Source organism: Notechis scutatus, chromosome 5 (genome assembly GCF_049901735.1).
Source record: "Notechis scutatus isolate UNSWTSFEM ecotype Mainland chromosome 5, rNotScu1.2, whole genome shotgun sequence".
NCBI lineage: Eukaryota > Metazoa > Chordata > Lepidosauria > Squamata > Elapidae > Notechis > Notechis scutatus.
Genome location: NC_142013.1, coordinates 60,393,425 through 60,416,131, shown reverse-complemented (window position 1 = coordinate 60,416,131; position 22,707 = coordinate 60,393,425). Strand labels below are relative to the sequence as shown.

The 22,707-nt window shown below is 42.9% G+C and overlaps 2 protein-coding genes across 3 annotated transcripts in view; one reads left to right on the top strand and one right to left on the bottom strand.

Moving 5' to 3' along the window:
• Positions 1–22,707, top strand: part of TSPAN7 (tetraspanin 7) — a 113,308-nt gene that overhangs the window by 44,010 nt on the left and 46,591 nt on the right. The gene's annotated exons all lie outside the window — the stretch shown is intronic.
• LOC148130501 (uncharacterized) lies at positions 9,392–11,164 on the bottom strand. Its single transcript, XM_087967494.1, has one exon. The coding sequence runs from the start codon at positions 11,162–11,164 to the stop codon at positions 9,854–9,856; it is 1,311 nt and encodes a 436-aa protein (XP_087823620.1). The 3' UTR covers positions 9,392–9,853.

Sequence of the window (22,707 nt, the reverse complement as noted above, 5' to 3'; positions counted from 1 at the left end):
TGTCAATACATCTTTTGATATTAACTTTTTATATATAGCCTTTTTTCTTACCAAATTCTCTTTCATATTATCATAAAAGGGCACTCCAAAGAGTGATAAAAAGGGCACAAAAGATCAGCGGAAGTTCTCTTCCCTCATTGGAGGATTTGTATAACGGATGTAGAAGGAAGATACAAAAGATCTTGAGAGACCCTTCACATCCAGGCCACTCGTTGTTTGAGATCCTACCATCAGGAAGACGATATAGAGTGCTGAAAGCTAGGACAAGTAGATTTAAACATAGCTTTTACCCAAATGCTGTGATCAGGTTAAATGCAGAGTTATGAATCTGGTGGTCTTAACATATATATATCCTGGTTGTATAGTTTTTAACTGTTAATTGTTTTAATTTGTTTTACATTGTTATTTGTATATGTCTTTTGGTGTTGTTCAGTTGTATGTTGTGAAAGAGCACCTTATTTCGTTGTTCTCAGGTTCTGAGTACAATGACAATAAATTTATCTTATCTTATCTAAAACAAAAGAATCCTCAATAAACTTCCTTAGGAAGCCTCATCCTTTTGTTTCATCTCAAGAGAGAGATGGCTAAGGATGGAAAAGATGGAATTATTTCCCTCTTAAGGTATCAATAATGAGTGTCTCCGTGCATATGTGTGCAAACTAGTTAGCTAGAGTTCAATTCTTTGCTCACATCGAAGCGAGGAATAAACCATATTTGGCTATATCTTCTATTAGAAAGAGCCATATAGATAAGACTGCTGGGGAAAAAATTGCAACCAGCTTGCCTTCTATAGAACACCTGCATATTGCACGGGTCAGAAGGAGAATTGAGAAGATATCTGCAGACACTTCATATCCTGGACATAATCTGTTTTGACTCCTCTCCTTGGGATAACACAACAGACATTGCAGGCCAAAACAACTAGACACAGGGACAGTTTTTCCCCTTGGGCCATCACTCCTGAACACCTAATTCCCACAGTGGTATCTAATGTCTCTGTGTATCTATCCAAGTAGTATGACAGTAGCATTATTATTTATCCTTATTATTATCCTCTTTATTCCGCCACCTGTTATTGGTATGGATGATGATGATGATGATGATGATGATGATGATGATGATGATGATGATGATTATTATTATTATTATTATTATTATTATTATTATTATTATTATTATTATTATTATTATTATTATTATTATTATTATTATGTTGCTTTGCGTGTATATTGAATGCTTCTATACTGGATACAAATTCTTTGTGTATCAAATCACACCTGACCAAATAAAGTTCAATTCAATGCTGTTCATTCAATTCATATGCTATTCCCAACAGTAAGTGGTCTTTTCTACAAAGATGTAGAATATACTGTACGTGCAGCTTAATAATAAGGACCTACTTTCCAAAAAATAAGATAAAAATAAAAATAAGATAAAAGTTTTTTATCCAAACTGGATCTGTTTGAAAGAGTTGATACCATAGAAACACGAATAACATCCCTTGACACCATAGTAGCATCCCTGGACGCTTTAAAAGAAATATTATCCAACCTTGAAAAAAAAGACATAACACAAAAACCTGAACATCCAATAGCTACAAACTACATCTCTACCCAACAACCACAACCCAATCCACAAAAAAAAAAACATAAATCAGACAAATAATGATATCCCAATCCTCATTAGAGAAGCTGTTGAGCGCGAACGGAAACGTCCAAACGCCATCTTATTTGGTCTAGAGGACATCAATGACAATGATGACATCACAACTATCCGAAACATCATCAGTGATTATCAAGCATCAACCATCTCCCCGATGAAATACTTGACATTTCCCGCATTGGCCGAGAGGTCAAAAACAGAGACAGCTCTGTGACTCCACGCTTCTGCAGGGTCATTTGCAAAAATGAATCAAGCAAACGTAAATTCATTTATATTATAAATTCACTTGCCAAAAGCAACACCAACCATAAGAACCTCCGTTCTCGCCCTGACCTAACCATACAGTAACGTGCCCGCTCCTGTGTACTCCACACAGAACTCAAAAAAGTCTAGACAACGGAGAGAAGGACCTGTACATTGACTACCATGCTGACTGTATCAAAAGTAAGTCACACAACCTGCAACTCAGGTTTAACCTTCAACCACAACCCTACTTCAACCAATTCACCATCACTCAATTCCAACTACAGCTGGCCTTAAATGCAAGCTACTCAATGCAAGAAGCCTTGTGAATAAAATACCTGAATTTCTCCTCTTACTAAATATGGGTAAATTTGACATCATATTTGTCTGTGAAACATGGCTCAACGCATCTCTCCCTGACTCCATTACCACTATCATGTTTACTGATCAGATCGTGAAATTCGTAGAGGAGGTGGTATTGCTATCTTCTATAAAAAGTCCTAACATCTAAAAAACATCCAAGTTAACCAGGAGCTTGCTCTTCCTGAGACCATCATCTGTGAATTGTCCTTAAATATTACATTTTGATTCTTACTATGTTACAGAGCACCTGATTATGACATCGAACATGTAAACAAACTAAATTCACTACTAACATGGGCAACATCCTGCCCACACGCTTTTATCTTTCTTGGTGACTTCAATCTACCTCATATTAACTGAACCCTAAACGAATGTACAACTGAACCCATATATGCAACCTTCTACAATGCTGTTACAAATCTGCGGCTGGAACAACCAGTAACCAACAATAGTAGACTTAACAACTGCCTTGACCTCATCTTCTGCAATAGTTTGAATTTAATTTACAGAATACAAACTAAAGAACCCTTTTCCAACAGTGACCACAATATGATAGATTTTTGTCTCAACATACGCCCACAGAAAAACCATCACAATGATGTAATCCCCAATTATAACTTCAAAAAAGGCAACTATGATCTTATAGACAACGATCTCTCATCCCTTGGTGCTCCAGCCTCGGGCTCTGCAAGTTTCCAAAAGTCCCAGTGCGAAGCCCGTTCCTGCATTCCAAGCGCGCCCAGGCCAAGCTGCAGCTATCCCTCTTTCACCAGCGCTGTCTCCAACAACAGCGGCAGCAGTACCGGAAACCGTGGAAGCGTTTCAGCTGCTTCTCGGGTGGGGGAGCTGCCTCTGTAACTTCCACGGTTCCCGGCGCTGCTGCTGCTGTTGTTGGAGATGGCGCTGGTGAGAGAGGGACAGCTGCAGCTCGGCCTGGGCGTGCTTGGAATGCAGGAATGGGCTGCGCACTGGGACTTTTGGAAACTTGCAGAGCCCGAAGCTGGAGCACCAAGGGTAGCAGCAGCAGAGATGCTCACTTGGCTCTTCTCACACCCACCCAGCCACTCAGGATTAAACCAAAACGCAGCACGTGGCGCTCCCAGGTACCTCAAAATGTTTTTTTTCCTGTTGTTACGGGGATGGGGGAAAAGCGGGAGTGACTCAGATGCTGTTGTTGGAGACGGCACTGGCGAGAGAGGTGCCAGCACCGGTGGGAACTGTGGAAGCCATGGAGGCCTGAGAAGTGGCTGAAACGCTGCCGGCGGACATCCATACTGACGCCGCCTGCCTGCTGACCTGGGTCTGTAGCAAAAGCACTTGGCGGGGGTAGGGAGCCCTCTGCGCTCTGCCATGATTGGCTGTTAGGAGCGGCTGATGATGATGCGTAGCTGCCCGCAGGGCACTCCTAATGGCAAGTTCCCCCCGCCTTCCCCCCCCAATTTTGCATGTTTTAAACTAGGCCTAAATTTGGGGGGAGGGGCTTAATTTCATTTTATGCCTAGAAAACATGCTGGGTCTTCCTATGGGGGGGCGGGCGTATTGTTGGAGAAACATGGTAGGATCTAAAACTTTGGAATAACAAATCTAGTTTAAGGATATTGAAGTTTTTAGTGGCTGCTCATTTACACTCTAATTTGTGGGTACCTGTTTCCTCTAGTAAAAATAGAAAAGGGAGAGGTTTTTCCTGCTGCTTCCAAAATTCAGAAGACATGCCAAGAAAACATAGCCAATGGGTCCCACATTATATGTCTTCCTTGCTATCCTGAGCTTGGCCTTGGTGTCACATAGGAAAGAGCTTTGCATTGTTTGGATCTGTCTTCTCCAAGTTTCTCAACAGAATAAAACTCCAGAGACTTTTCTTGGAGCAGGAACCATGTTTTTTGTTTTGATAAAATTAGTGAAGAAAAAAGCTGACCATTACTCCTGAGCAAAGACTTTCCTCAGAAAACCAAGTGAAATATTTTTTTGGATTTCAAAGCTTAAACAAGAAGTCATTTCTCCATCATATTAATACAGGTAGCAAACAGCACTTGAAAGACAAATTGCATGCAGTATCTTCAATTTGTTTAGGAAAGCTTAAACTTGAGAGCCATTTGGTGTTTAATTAAATGTTTTGTTGGCTAGTTTTTAATAGCAACATTGTTACAGTCTTCAGTTTTTAATTATCATTTTCTTTTGCAGCTTCAGACAGACATTACAGTTACTGTAACTCATTTACAATTAAGTTCCCAGTGCAAAATAAATTCAGTACTCATTTTTTCATGTCTACTAAATACTTAATATTTAATTCAGTACATTAATTTATTTAAAGTATTCATTCCAATCTTTAATTGAAACATTCCAAGGCATATTATGAATGCTCATAGGGCAACCTCCTAATATTGATATGGTACAACAGAGTGTCTCTTAAACTTCTGACAAATTGGCTCCATTCTGGGTGGCCTGAATAGTCAGAATTCAGCTTCTAGTTCCCCCAAGCCTTTAAAAAAAAGGCAGAATTAATTTTAAAAAAAACCCCAAACTGTGCCTTGATAACAGGGGTGCGATTCAAAAATCCCAGCGACCGGTTTGCTGCCAGGTTGCTGGGTGGGCATGGCCATGGTGGATGTGGCCTACCAGAACTTCCTGTTTCTGGCTTCTGGTGGGCCTCCAGAGCCCGGGGAAGCCAGTTTTGCCCCCCCAATTGTCTGGAGGCCTTCCCTGGGCGAAAATGGCCTCCCCCGGGCTCTGAAGGCCCTCCGGAAGCTGGAAACAGGCTCATTTCCAGACTTCTAGGAGGCCTGTTTTTCCCCCTCCCAGAGCCTCCGTGCGGACCCTGCACTTACCTGCATTGAAAATGGGCCGCATGGAGATTCCTGGGAGGGGCATTGAGGGGTGCGCAGGGCCAGCCGGTCAGTTGAAATACCGGTTCGGTGAACTAGATGTAACTTTAACATCTGGTTCACCTGAACTGGTCTGAACCAGTAGAATCCCACCCCCGCTTGACAACTTCACAAAATGTCATGGATGGTTTGATTATGTGCTATCAAATAAGCGGTAACTGTAAGCAAACACATAAGCAAATCTCCAAAATAACTTTTTCCCAACTTGGTCTTTCATGTCTTCCAACAGAACACCAATCACCTTTGCAGTCAGGTCTACCCATCTTGCTGCTGGTTCTTCTATTCTCTATTCTTCCACTTTTCCCAATATTTAAGACTTTTCAAGAGAGCTATATCTTGTCAGATGCCAAAGACCAATTCCACATGTGAAGGTTCAATTTAAATAATTTATTGCTAAAAGCCTATGCACAGGAATCTTCTCAACTAACAGTCAGCTCTTGGTTAATGTTAGATAAGGGTCAAGGGCAGTCAAGGGGTGTTCATTTGTGGTTACATAGTGATTCAAGGCTGAGTCCGTTTTTCACCCCTGCCTCTGGCTGAGCCAGTCTTTCTTCTACAGGTCTTTATATAATGTGTTCCAAATATAATTTTGAGCCTTGTCATTTGTGTCTCGTGAGAATTCTGGACTGATTTGTTAGTTATCCATGGTATTATCAGTGTTGTGGTTTGCTGGCAACAGGTATGGACTGCTGAGGTCTTGGAGAGCAAGGACTCAGATGAGGGGCCTGCATGTGATGCAGGGATGGGGCCAGGACTATCAGAGAATGGAGTGCTGCCTTTGGAGCCTGTGGAGGCTGGCAGCAGAGGACTCCGAGGAGCCTGTGCTCAGCGCACGTCACCCAGGGCTGCTTGAAGGAAAGAGCAGCTCCAGCAGCATGGGTGACTTGGGATTAAGGCTGCAAGGTGATGGTCCCTCCCTTAAGGGATAAAAGCCAGACCTCAGAGGTGGGATTCTTTGCAGAAAGCAAAGAAGTTCTTGCACTTCAAGTCTTGTGGAAGTTCGGGCTATCCTGGTTTGTGTTTGGAGACTTTTGGTTTTGATTATTTCCTTGCAATTTAATCTAGTTTTCTTGTCAGCCTTGCACAACCTTGGCAAGGCTTGTTCTTATCTGGGACAATTAGTTTTTAATAGTGTTTTACTGTGAATGAATGGAATTCACAGAGAAGCATTAAAAAGATTTTGCTTTTATCTTTGTTTGGTGTTTGTTTGCTTTGAACAACGCTTGGGTCAGAACAATCAGGAACATTCAAAACATCAGTATGCTTTCAATCCTGATTCTTCAAAATCCAATTTTTACTTCCGTAGAGTGTCATCATTGCCTGCAAGATTATACATCTTATATCTAAAGATCCATGACAGCATTTGAATTTCCCTTTTAAGGCCTTAATAGTTCTTCCATCAAATTCTAATCTGTCATTTATTTCTTGATTCCTAATTTCTTTACCATAGGTAATTGATCCTAAAAGCAAAAGCTATTCACCTCTTCACGTGACTCCTCCGTAGCGTTCCCCAGTTTTACGAAGACGAGAAGACAAACAAACTATCATCTCATCCTAACTATTGTAATAAACATTAACTCCTTGACTCATTGATTCATTGGCCGAAGCAGGATTCCCCACCAGACGGTTAAAATAGGGTGGGGCTGGATGCTCTACGCAGCTCGACGAGAAAGGGCGTATCAGGTAAGCACCAACGCCCATTCTCCATAGAGCTGCTTCGAGCATCCAGAGTGGGACATACCAAAGCATGGCCTGTCCTATGGGAGGGACTCCGTCTGGGTCGGAATCTCCTCTGGTTCTCGGACAACTTGTTGTAGGACTCGTCTGCCAAAGGATGCTTCTGCTGAAGCAAACACATCAATCTTGTAATGACAAAAGAAAGGTGACAGGGACGACCAGGTGGCCGCTCGACAGATGTCATTTATCGATGCTTGAGTAGCCCAAGCTGCTGAGGTAGCCGCACTCCTTGTGGAATGTGCGGTTATTCCGCTGGGAACAGGAAGTGCTTGTGCTAAGTAGGCCTTGGAGATTGTTGCTCTGATCCAACGGCCTATAGTTGACGGGGATACTTTGAAACCCAGCGTCTTGGGTTGAAATGAAAGGAATAATGATTCCGACTTCCTGAAAGATTGAGTGCGGTTGATATAAATACGTAGCGCACGTCTGACATCGAGGGTATGCCACTGTCTTTCCCTCTCTCGAGAGGGTCTGGGACAAAAGTTAGGAAGAATGAGTTCCTGCGATCTGTGAAAGGCTGAGTTAACCTTGGGCAGGAAGGAAGGGTCTGGTCGTAGGACCACCCGATCAGCGTGAAAAACGCAGAGATCCTTTCTAACGGACAGAGCTGCGATTTCAGATATCCGACGTGCAGATGTGACTGCCACAAGAAACACTACCTTGAATGTTAGGAATTGAAGTGATGTCTCCCTTAGGGGTTCGAAGGGAGGTTTAGTAAGTGAAATGAGGACCTTATTAAGATCCCAGGTTGGGTATCGGTGTACCGCTGGAGGATGTAAATTGGTGGCTCCTCTAAGGAATGCTTGGATATGAGAATGGTGTGAAAGCGAGCCAATATTGTCGTAGGAGATGATGGTTGATAAAGCTGCAACCTGTCGTCTCAAGGTATTAGGGGATAGACCTTTATCTAGTCCCTCTTGCATGAAGGCTAATATTTGAGCAATAGATGGAGAGAGTGGATCAATTTGCGATTTGTGGCACCATCTACAGAAAATGTTCCATGTGGCATTATATATCCAGGTGGTTGAGGGCCGTCTTGCTGCCAGAATGGTATCAATGACCTGATTGGCAAACCCTTCTTTCCTTAAGCGGTCCCGCTCAACCTCCAGATGGCTAACTGAAGCCACTGTGGGTTCGGATGCAGAAGGGGTCCCTGGGACAATGAGATCCTGTCCGGTGGAATCCTCCAGGGAAGGGCCACTGACAGGTTGTGAAGGTCCACAAACCACGGTCTCCTGGGCCAGTATGGGGTAACCAGGAGGAGTTCCGCCCTCTCGTGAATCAGCTTTTGGATTACTCTGGGGATTAACGGTAGTGGGGGGAATGCGTATAAGAGCCCTGTGGGCCAGGGGCAACATATGGCATCGTGATTCTCCGCCCCCTGAGTGGGGTACCTCGAGAAGAATCTCGGGAGCTGGGCGTTGAGCGGTGATGCAAATAGGTCCACTAGTGGTTGGCCGAAGATTTCTGAGGCCTCCCTGAACAGTGAGGGGTGCAGGCGCCATTCTGACTGGTCTACAGTGGCCCTGCTCAACCAGTCTGCCTGAATGTTTGAGGCCCCCGAGATGTGATCTGCCCTGATGGATAAGAGGTTGGTCTCCGCCCAGCAACAGAGACGCTCGGCCTCCCTCATGAGCCGAATGGAATGTGTGCTCCCCTGTCTGTTGATGTGTGCCTTGGCTGTGATGTTGTCTGTCAGAATAAGGACGTGACGACCACGTACCTGGGGGAGGAAACTGCGTAGGGCCAGGTATACAGTGTGAAGCTCCAACCAATTTATGCTGCACCGTTGCTCGGTTGCTGACCATGTGCCTTGAGCTGAGAGCGAGTGGATATGAGCACCCCATCCGGATAGGCTGGCGTCTGTGGTGAGGGTGACCCTCTGGGGCTCCTTGAAGTAATGCCCTTTGTTGATGGCAGGTCTGGTTCACCAGAGGAGGGATGCGAGAACCCTTGGAGGTACCTTCACCACGGCCTTTGAGGTGCTTCTTCCGGATCGCTGATATGGAAGTAGGAACCACTGAAGGGATCTGGTATGCAAACGGGCCCAGGGAACAATGGAAATGCATGAAACCAATTTGCCAAGTAATTTTGACAAGTCCAGTAATGCCACCTTTTTTGCTCGTCTGATCTCCCTGACTGATTTCTGGATGCTGAGAAACCTTTCAGGAGACAGGAAGACCCTTCCCTTAACCGAATCAATCACTGTCCCCAGGTGTGCTATTCGGGTGGATGGAGATAGTTGGCTTTTTTCCCAATTTACGAGAAAGCCGTGTGCCTGGAGAGCAGAGAGGGTAGTTCTGGTGTCCCTTTCTGCTTGGTGTTTGGAAGGAGACAGGATGAGAATGTCATCCAGATAACAGTGAATATGGATGGGGAAATTTCTAAGGTGAGCCGCTAGAGCCACAAGAACCTTGGTAAAGGTCCTCGGGGCCGAGGCCAAACCAAAGAGAAGGGCCACATACTGAAAGTGTTGGCTGTTATAGCAAAATCGCAGAAATTTGAAATAGGAGGGTCGAATAGTGATGTGTAGGTATGCCTCTGAGAGGTCAATGGAAGTGAGCCAGTCTCCCTTCCTGGTGCCCTGAAGAATAGACTGTAGTGTGTGCATCTTAAATTTATGCCGGATAATGTATCGGTTAAGCCTTTTCAAATCTAGTATGGGCCTCCACCTTCCGGAGTGTTTGGGAACTATGAAGAGGTGAGAGTAAAACCCTCTTTCTTGTTGCGAGGGTGGGACGGGCTGTATAGCCTTGATTTCAATGAGGTGTTTGATAGCGGCATCTATTAGATCACGCTTGGTGCGATCTTTGGAAAGAGGGGAAACCATAAAATGCTCGGGGGACTAAAATTCAAGGGAGAGGCCGAATTTGATGGTGTCCCTAACCCAGGCATCAGATGTAGAGGATTCCCATTGGTCGGCAAAATGTTTGAGGCGTCCGCCAATGGAATGGGGGGTTAGGGACTTATCTTGGGCGCCAGAAAGGTTTACTTCCTGCGCCCCGAAAGGGTCTCTTGTAGTTGGCACCCCTTCTGTTCCTGTCACCCGGGTAGGTTCGATCCTGAGGTTGGACCGACCGAAAGGGCGGGGCTCTCTGAAACCTGGGAGAGAAAGGTGTCTGATAGGAGGTTTGAAAAGATCCCCTCCGAAAGGGCTGGGATACTCTGGATTCAGATCTGCGAAAGAGAGATGGAAGAAATTTTTTCTTATTTCGGCTTTCCATTAATAAAGGTTCAAGGGCCGGACCGAAGAGTTTGCCTCCCGAGATGGGAGCAGAAGCCAATTTTACTTTGTTTTTGACGTCTGCCTGCCAATGCTTGAGCCAGAGCAGGCGACGGGCTGTAACCTGAGATGAGATAGCCCTGGTGGAAAATTTAACGGAATAGAAAGTAGCGTTGGCCGAGAATTCTGCTGCTGCTGTAAGCTTGGCAATGTCCTGGTGTGCCCTGGTATTGGATGGAGGGACATGCTGCTTTAATTGACGGAGCCATCTAATGGAGGATCGTGTAAAGAAGGATGCAGCCATGGCTGATCGAATGGCCCAAGCATCAGATTGATGCGCCCGGTGTAGCGCCATTTCGGCCCGTTTGTCCTCTGGTTTTAGAGCTTCCAGAGCGTCGCTTGGGGTAGAGGATGACGCTAACCCCACTATGGGCTCGTCAACCTCGGGAGTCTCTAACAGGATGGAAAACTCCGCATTGAGATTAAAAAATTTCCTATCCTGACTGGAGGGGGCGGGAGGCGCCCCTGTTGAAGCCAATTGTTTCGCTACCAGGTCAGAAAAAATGGGTGGGGTAGGAATAACTTCGGCCTCCACGACCGGTTGTTTGAAAATAGAATCCTCTGGATCTCCAGAGGCTGCTGGGGAAGTATCAGAGGGTGACTGAGACATCAGGCCAGAAATATTCTTTGCCTTAAACAACAAGGACTTGAACAGGTGGGGTTTGAACAAGCCTACGAAAGCGGGCTGGTCAGGGGTAATACCCTCGTCCTCTGACATTTCTCCTTCCATTGGTTCCACCTCTGAAAGAGGCTCAGAGTAATGTATGGACCCCATATCAAAATCTTCCTCTTCCCTGAAGTGTTCTAGGCCTGTTACCTCTTCCTCCTCCTCCTCCCCTTCTGGTAAAGGGATTTCCCTCTGGGGAAGTACCTGACCATGGTGAGGTTCCGGTCTGGGGAGAGATCTGCCAGAAATGGATTCGTTTGTAGGCCTGGCCTGGCTATCTGCTGGAGACCTTCCGCGATTCCTTGGCGGATAGCCAGCTGCATCCATTCTCTTATCTTGTCTGGAACCAGGTCTGCAGATGGTTCCTCTTGCCGTAGGCCAGCAGCTGTCGGAGTAAAGGTGGCCTCGGGTGTCCGGGTGGCTGGTGTAACAGCGGTTTGAAGGCTCTGAGCGGGCGAGCTGCGCCTGGAGAGAGAAAACTGGTCTGGAGGAGGGGGTTGAGTTGAGGTAGATGGGGTGGGGAGAGTAAGTACTGAAGGTACAGATCGTGAGTCCCTTGATCGTTTATCAAATTCCTTCTCTAGCGCTTTGTGGCATCTTAAAGAATCTCTCTGAGAGGCTTTGGATGTTTCCTTGGCCTGCCTGCGCAAATGGTACGTTTTTGATTTGGCCTTCAAGGAAGGTCCTCTGGGGTTGTCCTCTGCCATAATAAAAGGCAATGTAAGGTATGATAATGACCAAATGAGGCGGTTGGCTCGCCTAGGAGTTCGACCTACAACAAGGCCGGATGTCTTACAGTTGTTCCACGTCCCACTTTTGAAAAAAAAAAAATTATTTTATTTTATATTTTTAATAAAAAGGAGGAATATGAATAATCAAGGTCTAACAGTACCGGGGTACTCTAGGAATTATTCCCAAGTGAAATAAAACACTTGAGAAATTAAGGAAAAAACAATGATCATGTTAGTCAATAAGCCAAATGAACGCTGAGGCCAAAAGGAAAAGAATTGGGCCTCCTGCAGCTGCCTCCCAGACAAAATGGGTGGTACTAGTGCTGCCTCTTACTTCGCCTCTGAGCAGGCTGCGGGATAGGCAACAACTCTCAATAATAGGCAATAGGACTGGGAGCCACAATGCCTAAACGATTAAACTGGCTCTAAACAGGCCTGCCGGTCCTGCTTTGGGCCCCTGAACACTCACCGCAGCAAAACAAACAGAAAAAAAATGGCAGCCGGCCACGAGGCAGCGCCCAAAATGGCGGCCGTTAGCCGGCGCGAGAGCTCAGCGGCGGGATTAGCCTCCTCAAGAGTAAACAAGCCTACAAAGGTCTGAATCGAGGGGCAGGAAGGAGAGATTGGCTCTCCCTCTAAATCAGGCGTTCGTGGGGGGAAGAAACAACGAAGCGCACGAAATTGCTCAATAAACGAGCTGCTGCTATGCGAGCAGAAGCGGCTTCAAAGAAACGGCAGGGAGAAAAAAAGGACTTTGGAGGGGGGGCGCAAAGGTGCTGCTCTTCCCCCGTTTCTACCCCCTTGAGGGGCGAAAAACGCTCCTCTTTTAGTAAAGTTGAACAGACCAGTTGCGCAGGGGCTAAGAAATAAAAGGAGAGATCAAACCTGAATTTAAATTCCTAGATACTGAGTCGGCCAAGGAGCTTTGATAGAAACTGCCTGTCTCGCACAAAGGCTGAGCTAAAACTGGGGAACGCTACGGATGAGTCATGTGGAGGAGGAGGAGCGTTCCTCAATTAAAGCTCAGCCTGTGAGTGCAGAGATTGGAGCACCTCCCACTCTGGATGCTCGAAGCAGCTCTATGGAGAATTTGCTTGCAAGCAAATGCAAAATTAATTCACAACGCATCATGGATGTCAATATTGAATTTGTTATTAAAAAAAGAGCAACATACCCAAAATCAAGTGAAGCAGGCAGGCAGATTGAGTTGTTCACAGACTCTCAGCTCAACCTTTCTGCAATCTGCTGCCTGAGTCTGCACTGAAAAATAGAAGCTTTGCTCCTCTGAGTCTGGGAAGGAAGGCAACATTCCAACTGTTTAGCTCTGCTTTCAGGCCACTTCTTCTCCTTGTAGCACTGAGCTGAGCTCCTTGGCTTTTGAAATCCAGCACTGAGCACTCAAGAGATGCCCGGCTCAGCTGAGGCCCAGTTCAGAGAATCGGTAGGGACAGGTGAGAGGTAAGAGTGGGGAAGGTGGGTGGGGCTAGTCAAAATTTTCCATACCATTCTCCTACTTTCTAGCTAACCTAAATCTCATGGCACAGCGGATCATCGGAAAACAGCTGATCGTCAAGAAAAAAAACACCTGTTTGGCAGAACCAGTAGCATTTATTTTTACTATCAGTTCGGCCAAATGGTAGCATTTTTTTACTATCGGTTCGCCTGAACCAAGCTAAACCGGTAGAATACCACTGGTTTTTACCTTACATATCAAAAGATTTTTTTTAACTGAACATATAATCATTGTAACCTATCCAGGTTCATGACTTTAGGAGAAGCTGCTTATACATCTTTTTGATAGAAGTAATCTCTAAAATTATAACTTTGGTCAAATTTAATATAGACAATTGACACATGCATTTGCAATGGTGTGCAGTACGTGCAGCTTGGGAAGAGAGTATGATTTGAGAATATGCTATATTTATCAATGATTGGAGTATAATAGAACAAGGTTAAAGAAAATAATGCCTGTATTGTTCTGACTGTCGGAGATAAATTGTGTTTTTATTAATATGCAATAAAAATGAATATGATATTTGATTCAGTTATTTCTGGGCATAAGTGTTTTTTTAAGATATATTTTTTATTATTTTTTCCAATATACATCCATATTGTGTGTGAACAGAGTTGGTTCTGGGTATCATTCATATTAATCCATTTCATAACAATATTAGTAATCTCTATCACATTTGTCAAATTTAAGTAATTCTCATTATATTGGTTAATTAACCAATTAACTAAAAAAAACCTAAATCCTCATCTTTATCTCTGTCTTCATCTATGCCTTTCTTGTTCAATCTAAACTTTTTTTTATTTATGTAAACAAAATTAATTCTAAGTATCATTCATAATGATCCAATTCACACTTAGGACTCTCCATCACATTTATCATATTTAAGTAATTCTCATATTATTTGAAAAATACATAAAAGAAAATGCCTAACAACTGTAAACTTCTAGTCTTTCTATGTATTATTTTTATCCATTCTATAAAAAAATATATTCCAATATTTCCCCTATCTAATTTTATTTCTGCCTCCTTTAGCTTACAATCAGAACTACTTAAATATTTAAATGGCAATTCTTTTTATCCATCATCTCTTTTCCTCCTTAGTGCTTCATTTCTTATCCATTTTTTAATTCACCTCCCACACTCCTCAACTTTATCTCCATCTGTGTCTTTCTTATTCAATCTAGACATTTCTCCCAATACAACCTTATGGTGCCAATTCTCCCAAATATCTGCCCATGTCCCAATCTCCTTATCAAATGTATATTCCTGTCTCTCCAATTGTCAATTTATCTGTTTTATTTTCTTCGGCCTTTTTTCCTTTATCGGCTGATTTGTCTGCCCTATTTTTTGCTCCAGTCCTTGGTTTATTTGTTGATGTGGCCAATCCATCTGTTCTTTCCACTCATCTTGCTTGTCATTTATCTGGTCTTCCTCTTCACCGACCTTTTGCTTTATTTGCTGGTTTTTCTGATCCATATTCATTCCCTGTTCATGTCCATTAGCTGGCTTAAGTAATCAATTTCATCCAATCTTTCTGTTGGTTCCACCGATCTATGGGCAGTTTGGTCTTTTTTCATTGTTCTTTGTGAGATATTTTCCATTTTCTCATCCATTCTATCGATCAGATCCATATTTCGGAACAACAAAAATGTCTCATTGAAAAGTCCTCTTGCTTCCACAGCTGTTCCTTCAATTCCAGACATAATAGCAAAAGAAAAATAGAATAAATAATCATGCCTCAATCTGATTCAGAGTCCAAAATTATAGAAATATGGTTTATTTTCCAATCATTAGTAGATGGGTCTCTCCTCTCAAATTTCCATGCTACCTTTTTTCCAATAGATGTTTATTTCACTCAATCTCCATTTCTTTCCAAACAAAATCAATTATTTAAATAAGCCAAGTCCAACATTTACTCAGTAATCTGATAGTCCAAGGTATTTTTCAAGATCTTTAAATCTGCTCTGTGATTTTAGTCTTTTCTAGTTTCTCAGCATCTCTTTTATAAAATGTATTTCTTATTTCCGCCTCTGGTAAGCACAAGGCAATAAACAGTTAAAGATCACAACCACCAAATATCAAATATTTCAAAAAAGATCCGAAGTTGTAGGAGTATATTTTCCAATCATTAGTAGATGTCACTCTCCTCCCAAATTTTCATGCTGCCTTTTTTCCAGCAGAAATTAATTTCAATCAAGACCCATTTCTTATAAAGCAGAGTCAATTATTTAAATGAGCCAGTTCCAGCATTTATTCCATATTCTAATAGTCCAAATTATTTTCCAAGTTCTTTAACTCAGCTCTGTGATTTTAGTCTTTTATTCTGGTTTCCTGGAGTTTTTTTTTAATAAAATGACTTTCTTATTTCCACCTCTGGTAAGTGTGAGACAATAAACAGTTAAAAGTCATTGCCCTCCATGGGATATCAAATTCCTTTACCTCCTCTGTAACTCTCTAGGAGTCTCTCTAGCTTTTCCTTTCATCAGTAGATGGTGCTCTCGGCTTGCTTTTCAACAAAAATCTCCAAAGTGCTTATTTTTGTGGCCTAAACAATTATGTTTTTAGAGTCTCTTATTATGGATTTTTTATTCCTTGGGGTTAATTTTTTAAAATAATTTTTTTATTTTTATATTTTTAAAAACATCTCTTTTGGCGAACAGTGTGGTTCCAGGTTTTTACAATTCAATACAAACATGACCATAGTTACATACTCATCTTTCTTATTCAATTTCATATCACATTATTACTTATTCTATTTTCCTTTGAATATTATCAAATATTAAATTCATTACACTTATTTTATCCAATTCCAGTTCATATTTTAACTTATTTCATTTTTCTTAAAATATTCTCGTCTTGTTTTACAACATTAACTAAGATTCTTATTTCATTTCTATATTCATTACACATATTGCTTTTATCTGTCACATTTGCAATTTTGTCACATACTGTTATTCCATTCACTATTCAATAAATTTCATCCTTATTCTAATAATTCAAAAAATTGTCCCCTTTAATTGCCAATTAGTTTGCCACCTATTTACCTTACACATTCCTTCAATTTATTTCCTTTAATTCATTATAAAAATTTATCATAGTAGTCTTTTTTTAATTACCACATTCTACATTACTAACAATATTTTCCTAACTACTACATATTACATATGCATATATATTTTAAGTCAGATTCCGCATGGTATTATTTTTCTCAACTACCTTATAAATCATCTATATATTTGAAAATATTAATCTATTCAATTAATTATAGAAACTGATATTAATCTTTCCATTACAATTCTCATAATTCATTTTACCTTTATTCATCACTTTATTAAATATCAATTTATATTCTTATAATAAATTCCCATTTCCATATCTATTTCAATAAAATCTATATCTGGTTTAACAATCCTTAAAAAAAATCAGTTCCAATCTTATCTATTTTGAAGTCCCTATTCTTATATATCACAACAAATTACCTTGCAGAATCTCCCTCCCTATTCTTCTACCCTTTGTTTCTCATCCTCCTGACTATATAATTTATTTTCATTCTTGTTTGCTTTCTGCTTCTCTTCATTTTCTGGTCTTTTAATTCGCCTTTTTTCCTTTATTATTTCCCTCCATTTGTTATTCCAATTATTTTGCCCCCCTCCCTCTCTTGGACTTCCCTCTTCTGCTGTTTCCTTTTCCTTTGTTTAGCTTTCCAAACAATTCTCCCTTTAATTATCACATCAAACCTCAGATTTTTAACTTTAATTCCCCCCCCCCCCCGTTTTAATGTTCGTTGTTCCACTTGTTCTTTAAAGATGGTTTCCTCTTTATTTAATTCCTCCCCCTCTGGTTCTCTTTGTTCTTCAATCTTTTCTAATTTTTGTAGTATAATACTGTACATTTCCATGCTTTCTTTCATCATTTCCTTCATGTAGTTCCAGTCTCATTTCTGCATATAGTCCTCCCATTTTGTACACTTCCCCTTTTCTTTTTTTCTTTTCCTTCTTTGAAATTATATCCAATCCAAATGTCCAGGAGTTTATTTCAACCAGTGTCTTTTATATTTAATTTCAACAATCAATGTCTTTGTTTCCAGGTTTCTTCTGTTAATTTCTTTTCCAACTTTTTCCCAAAATCACCAAATAATCCCAAGGCAGTTTCTTCATGTATCTTTTTCCTTTGTAGTATTCTAGTATTTCACTTTCCAGGGTTTTTATTTTATTATAGTGGAGTTCCACTTATTTCCTTTTAAATTCCAATTTTAGAAAGATCAAGCACTTTTCAAAGAGTTGCTGAAATTTTTCCTGTACCATTAGGTGGCGCTCTCAATTCTGTTTGCACGTTCCACCCTTTCTTTCACTTTTCCCCATTTTTTAGATATAATTTTTTTTATTAATTTTGTTAATTTCAATTATTAGCTATTATTTCTTTTCAACACATTCAATTCCAGCATTTACTTATGCCTATTTAGTGCCAAAAGTCCAATAGTTATCCAATTTAATTTCCAAGCCTTTTATACTCAAATATTTTCCTCTGAATTTTCACCTCCATTAGTTTGTTTCAATATTCAAAGCCAGTTTTATAAGTTCCAATTTCCTTCCCTCTCTCTCTGATCGCCGCTTCTACACACTTTCATCCAAAATAGTTCTTTATTTCTTAATTCTGGGGTACCTTAATGTCCATGTATTTTGCCTGGTTCACACTCTGCTCGCTACTTCACCATTCTAGCACATTCTTAGTTTCCTGAACTACTTCCCGTTTTTGTGGTGGCCATTTTGACCACCACTGCAACTTGTCTTTGGAGTGGGTTTATCTTGTCAGGGAGGGGAGATGTGGCTCCCCTCCATCCTCCAAGCAGTTCCCTCTTTCTTCACCACCTCTCCAGGGTCATTCGGCTCCAACAAGCGAGCCCGGAGCGAAACAGTGCACAATTGTGGATTCCACTCTGACTCCAATGGAAGAGCAACTGGAAGTCCAGCTAAAGCAGAGTCTTGTTGTCAGCATTCCAATTAAACCCTCCAGACAATTCAAAACTCAGAGACAAAGTCCATCAAAATAAGAATTTATTAGAGAAGTCATGTTGGCACATCTGGGGAAAACCTCAATCTGAATTCCCGTGTTCCCTCTCCACAATAAAACTCACACTGTGCCCCATTTAGTGACTCCTCAGTCACATTAGCCCATCAACCTTCTGTCTCAGCTTCTGCCAAATTCCAGTCACTCCCCTCCAGTTGCCAGCAATGTGATCTCTGGCAAAAGAATGTTGTGGCTATACACCCTTCAATGCTCTCCTGTTCTCAAGTCTGCCCATCCCCCACTGTGGCAGCCCAGAATCGGAATCAAGATGGATCCGGGGCTGACAGGCTGCCTTGTCACAAGTGATGAGAATATTCTGAAATGAGACAAATGACAGGAGGTTAGAAATTGGAACTAACGGGGCTTCCGGTGGTGATGTTATGGTGAAAGGGTGAAGGGAGAGCATCCCTGGATCCCATTCTTTCACTTTTGGGGGGAACGTTCAGGGTGTGAGGAGCCTGGAGAGCTAAGCAGAGAAGAGGGGAAGCCCGGACGATGGAAAGGTGAAGAGCGATCGCCAGCCAGCATGAAGGGAAACCTCTGAAATCTGAGCTGAAAGTGTCTGTCATATCACTTTAATCATAACTTTAATCTAAGATATTTAGTAGACCGGTAGATCCGATCTCCCACTTTAAAGGGGGCTTGGAGTGATTGGTGCTTGATCGCCTGATGTTTTGTATTTCTCAGCGGCTTGGGTGAGGGCATGCTTGGTATTGTCCCACCCCTGTTTTAATACCCACTCAGTTAGGGTCATTGAGATTGGGGGCTCTCTAGGTAACTCAGGCATAGGCACAAAGTCAATCCCACTGGTGATTTGGAAAGGAGCTAGCCCGGTGCTACTGTGGACTACGTTGTTGTAGGCTAGTTCCGCAAAAGGTAGCAGATCGGCCCAATTATCCTGCTGGTAGTCTACGTAACATCTCAGGTACTGTTCCACTATGGATTTGTGTGTTCAGTGGCCCCATTCATGTTTGGATGAAAGCAGAGCTCCATCTCTGAGAAGACCCAAAGGACCGTAGGAACTCCTTCCAGAACTTCGCGGTAAACTAGACTCCTTGATTGGAAATGATCCGGCGGGGCACTCCATGCAGCCTATAAATCTGTTTGATGAACATTTTTGCTAGTTTCTTAGCTGATGGTAATCCAGAGCAAGCGGTAAAATGTGCTTGCTTAGAGAATAGTCAATCACTGTCCAAATGACAGTGTTTCCTCCGCTCTCTGTGAGTTCAACTATAAAATCCATAGCTATCTCTTCCCATGGTCGGCTGGGGTCAGCTATAAGTTAGAGTAGATCAGGTGGCTTCCCTGGTCACATTTTCATGGCAGCACACGTGAAACAGCTTTTTACATAGTCCTCCATATCTGCCTTCATTTTTGGTTACCAAAACTGCCTCCTCACTAAGTGAAGGGTCTTTAGAAATCCAAAATGATTAGCCAACCAGAAGTCGATGTCAGTGAACTTTTTGGGCATATAAGCGCGGGGTTGCAGTTGGTCCAGGGAGTTTTCCTGTAGAAGCACTGCAGCAACAGCGACATTGCTGGCATCAGCTTGCACCACAAACGGCCATTTGGGGTCAGGGCAGGATTGGCTCTTTGGAAAACAATCCCTTTAGCTCTTCAAAAGCTTGTTGACCTTCAAGTGTCCACTTTAGAGGTTGATTGGGTTTGGGCTTGTTTTTAATAGTTCCATAAGTGGCAGGGCTATCTCAGCAAATGCAGGAATGAACTACTGGTAAAAGCTTGCAAAACCCAGGAAGCTTTGAAGTTGTTTCCGGGTGCGAGGAGGCTGTCAATCTAGTATGGCTTTAACTTTGCCTGGGTCCATTTTAATCCCCTTGTTTGACACTCGGTAGCCCAGGTAATTTAAGGAAGTCTTGTGGAACTTGGTTTTGACACCTTTGCATAAAGCTTATGTCAATTCATAAAACATTCCTATGCCTGTTTTAGTAGTTGCCATAGAAAGGGGGGGGGGAGGAAATCTGGAAGAGCAGTGCAGCCGTTTGAAACTGAAAGTACTTTCCAACATTTATCTTTAATAGATTGTAACTAAATTACCAGAGCTTTTGCCCGTGAATATATTTAATTGGAGAACGTGAATGATGACACCAAGCCCATGAACGTGCTTAATTGGAGAATCTGATTTATGAGACACCCAGGGGGGAGGGGGAAAACAGGGTCACAGGTGACTGTAAATTACGTATGCCAGAGTTGGCTTCATACAGGGCAGTGCCAGTATGTTGCCGCTAATAAATCCTTTAAAGTTGGTTGAAGTTTGGCTTGAGAATCATGATTTAATTAGGGCGATTGCTGGAATCCTGACAGCAAGCCAACTCTCATAATAAATCAATATTACCAGGGTCCTGGGTCCTGGCCTCTCCGATCACTCCCCAATGTCTGGGATGCATGGACAGAAACTCAGGCAGCCAAGGCAGAGGTCGAGCTATCAGGAGGAGAAACAGACTTTGGCTTCAGCTAGAAGCAAACAGAAGCTGATAGCATAATTAAAGCTGGAGGTCAGTCCCCCTTGAATCCTGAAGCGGAGAAACCTGCTCTGGTGGAGGAAAGAAAACCATATAAGTACTGGTGGAAAAAGAAAATTCCTAAAGCCTCTGAGACTGAATTTCCCCACCCCAAGACCCAAAAATGGAGAAGGCCCTTGAGTGAACTGGGAAAAGTGGATTGGATATGGGACTGGGCACAGGCCAGGGCCCCAAAATCCCTGATGGAATCCCTGGGGAGATCCATGGAGCAACTGAGGGAGGAATTTGACTGAGCCGTCATTCGGGATAACAGCCCATCATGCTGCCCAAAACAGGGGAGTTTTTACAGAGCCCTTTGAAGTGAGGAGAAGCAGTTGAGACCACAGCCCTCCTTCTCTACCCACCAGAAGAAAAAGGAGTCCAAAGCTGCAGCCAGTGCCTCCTCCACACAGCAGGCAGCCCCCTCCTCCTGTGCGAACTAGAGCTGAGGAAGAAGTCCAGTCACCTCGAGTGCAGGCTTACAGAGGACAACAGGAGGAGGGAGGAGCAGTACTCAACGAACCGTCCTGGTTTAGGGGAAATTTTGATGGGGACCCAGATCAGCTAGCTCTATTCCTTGACTCAGTTGAAATCCACCTAAAACACTATAGACCTGTACCTATCCCCAAGAGCCATTGTGAATATGATTTCTGAGGGGCTAGAGGGAGAAGCAAGAGGATGGCTAACAATCCTTCATAAGAAAAGGGCCCCCCAACTGCAGGACGTAGATGACTTTCTATGACTTCTAGAGGCCAGGGGAGTGCCAGTATGTCACCTCTAATAAATCCTTTGAAATTGGTTGAAGTTTGGCTCGAGAATCATGATTTAATTACAGTGATTGCTGGAATCCTGAAAACTTAGAATCTAGGAGTTTTTTCAATACTTGACGCACTAGTTTGACATGTTCCTCCATTGTCTCACTGAAGATGAGAATATCATCCAAATAAAATCATGCAGCACCCTGTTAATGAGTTGCATAAACACCGCAGGGGCTCCCTGTAGCCCAGAAGGCATGACTTTAAACTGGAACCTGCCTAATGGGCAATTAAATACCTTTTTCCATTCATCACCCTCTTTTATCCGCAAATGGTAGTAAGCTTCTCATAGGTTTAGCTTTGTAAACAAACACTTTTCCTCTCGCCAGATGGTTGAGCATGTCCTTCATGAGGGGGAGGGGGAGGTGTTCTGTATGCAAACAGTGTTTATCCCACGAAAATTAATGCAGAGCCTCACATACACCCCCCAATCTTTCTTCCCTTTAAACAATACGGGGGCTGAGACCCTAGATTTGGTGGGCTGGATGAATCCTCTTGCTAAGTTGGCATCAATGTACTTCTTCAATCCATTTTTTTAGGGGTCATTGAGTACGTTTTTGGCCTTGGTAGTTTTGCAGCTGGGATGAATTCTATCATATAATCAGTGGGTCAGTGGGGAGAAGTACATTGCACTTCTCTTCACTAAAGACTTCTGCTGAGTCCTGGTACTCTGGGCACACACGCCAGATGGCACCTCCATTGTAGAGGCCATTCTCCTATGAGCTGCTCGGAGCATCCAGAGATGGGAGGTGCTTCAGTCTCTGCTTGCTTAGGCTGAGCTTGAATTGAGGAACGCTCCTCCTCCTCCACGTGACTCTTCCAGGGCGTTCCCCAGTTTTTGCTCAGCCTCGTGCAAGACAGGCTGTGCTGTTGCTTTGCTCCTTGGCCGAAGTAGGAATTTTGGATTACTCTTTCTCATTTCAGATCAGCATTTCTCAGGTTTGATTTATACTCTCCTTAGTCCCTGCGCAATTGTGTGAACCGGCATCCTTGCCATTTAGGGGTAAACGCATTTTCGCCCCCCAAGGGAGGCGAAGGGAGGGTCAGTAGCGATCTTCGCACTACCTCCCATAGCCAATCCCTTCCGTTTTCTCTCTCTCTGCCACAATCTGTTGCTGTTTTCTTATCGCTCCATTTCACAGCGGTTCGTTGCGATCTGCTCCATTTGAGCCGCACTGCGTTTTTTCCCCCCACCCTCGAACGCCATTTATTTACTTGCAAAGGA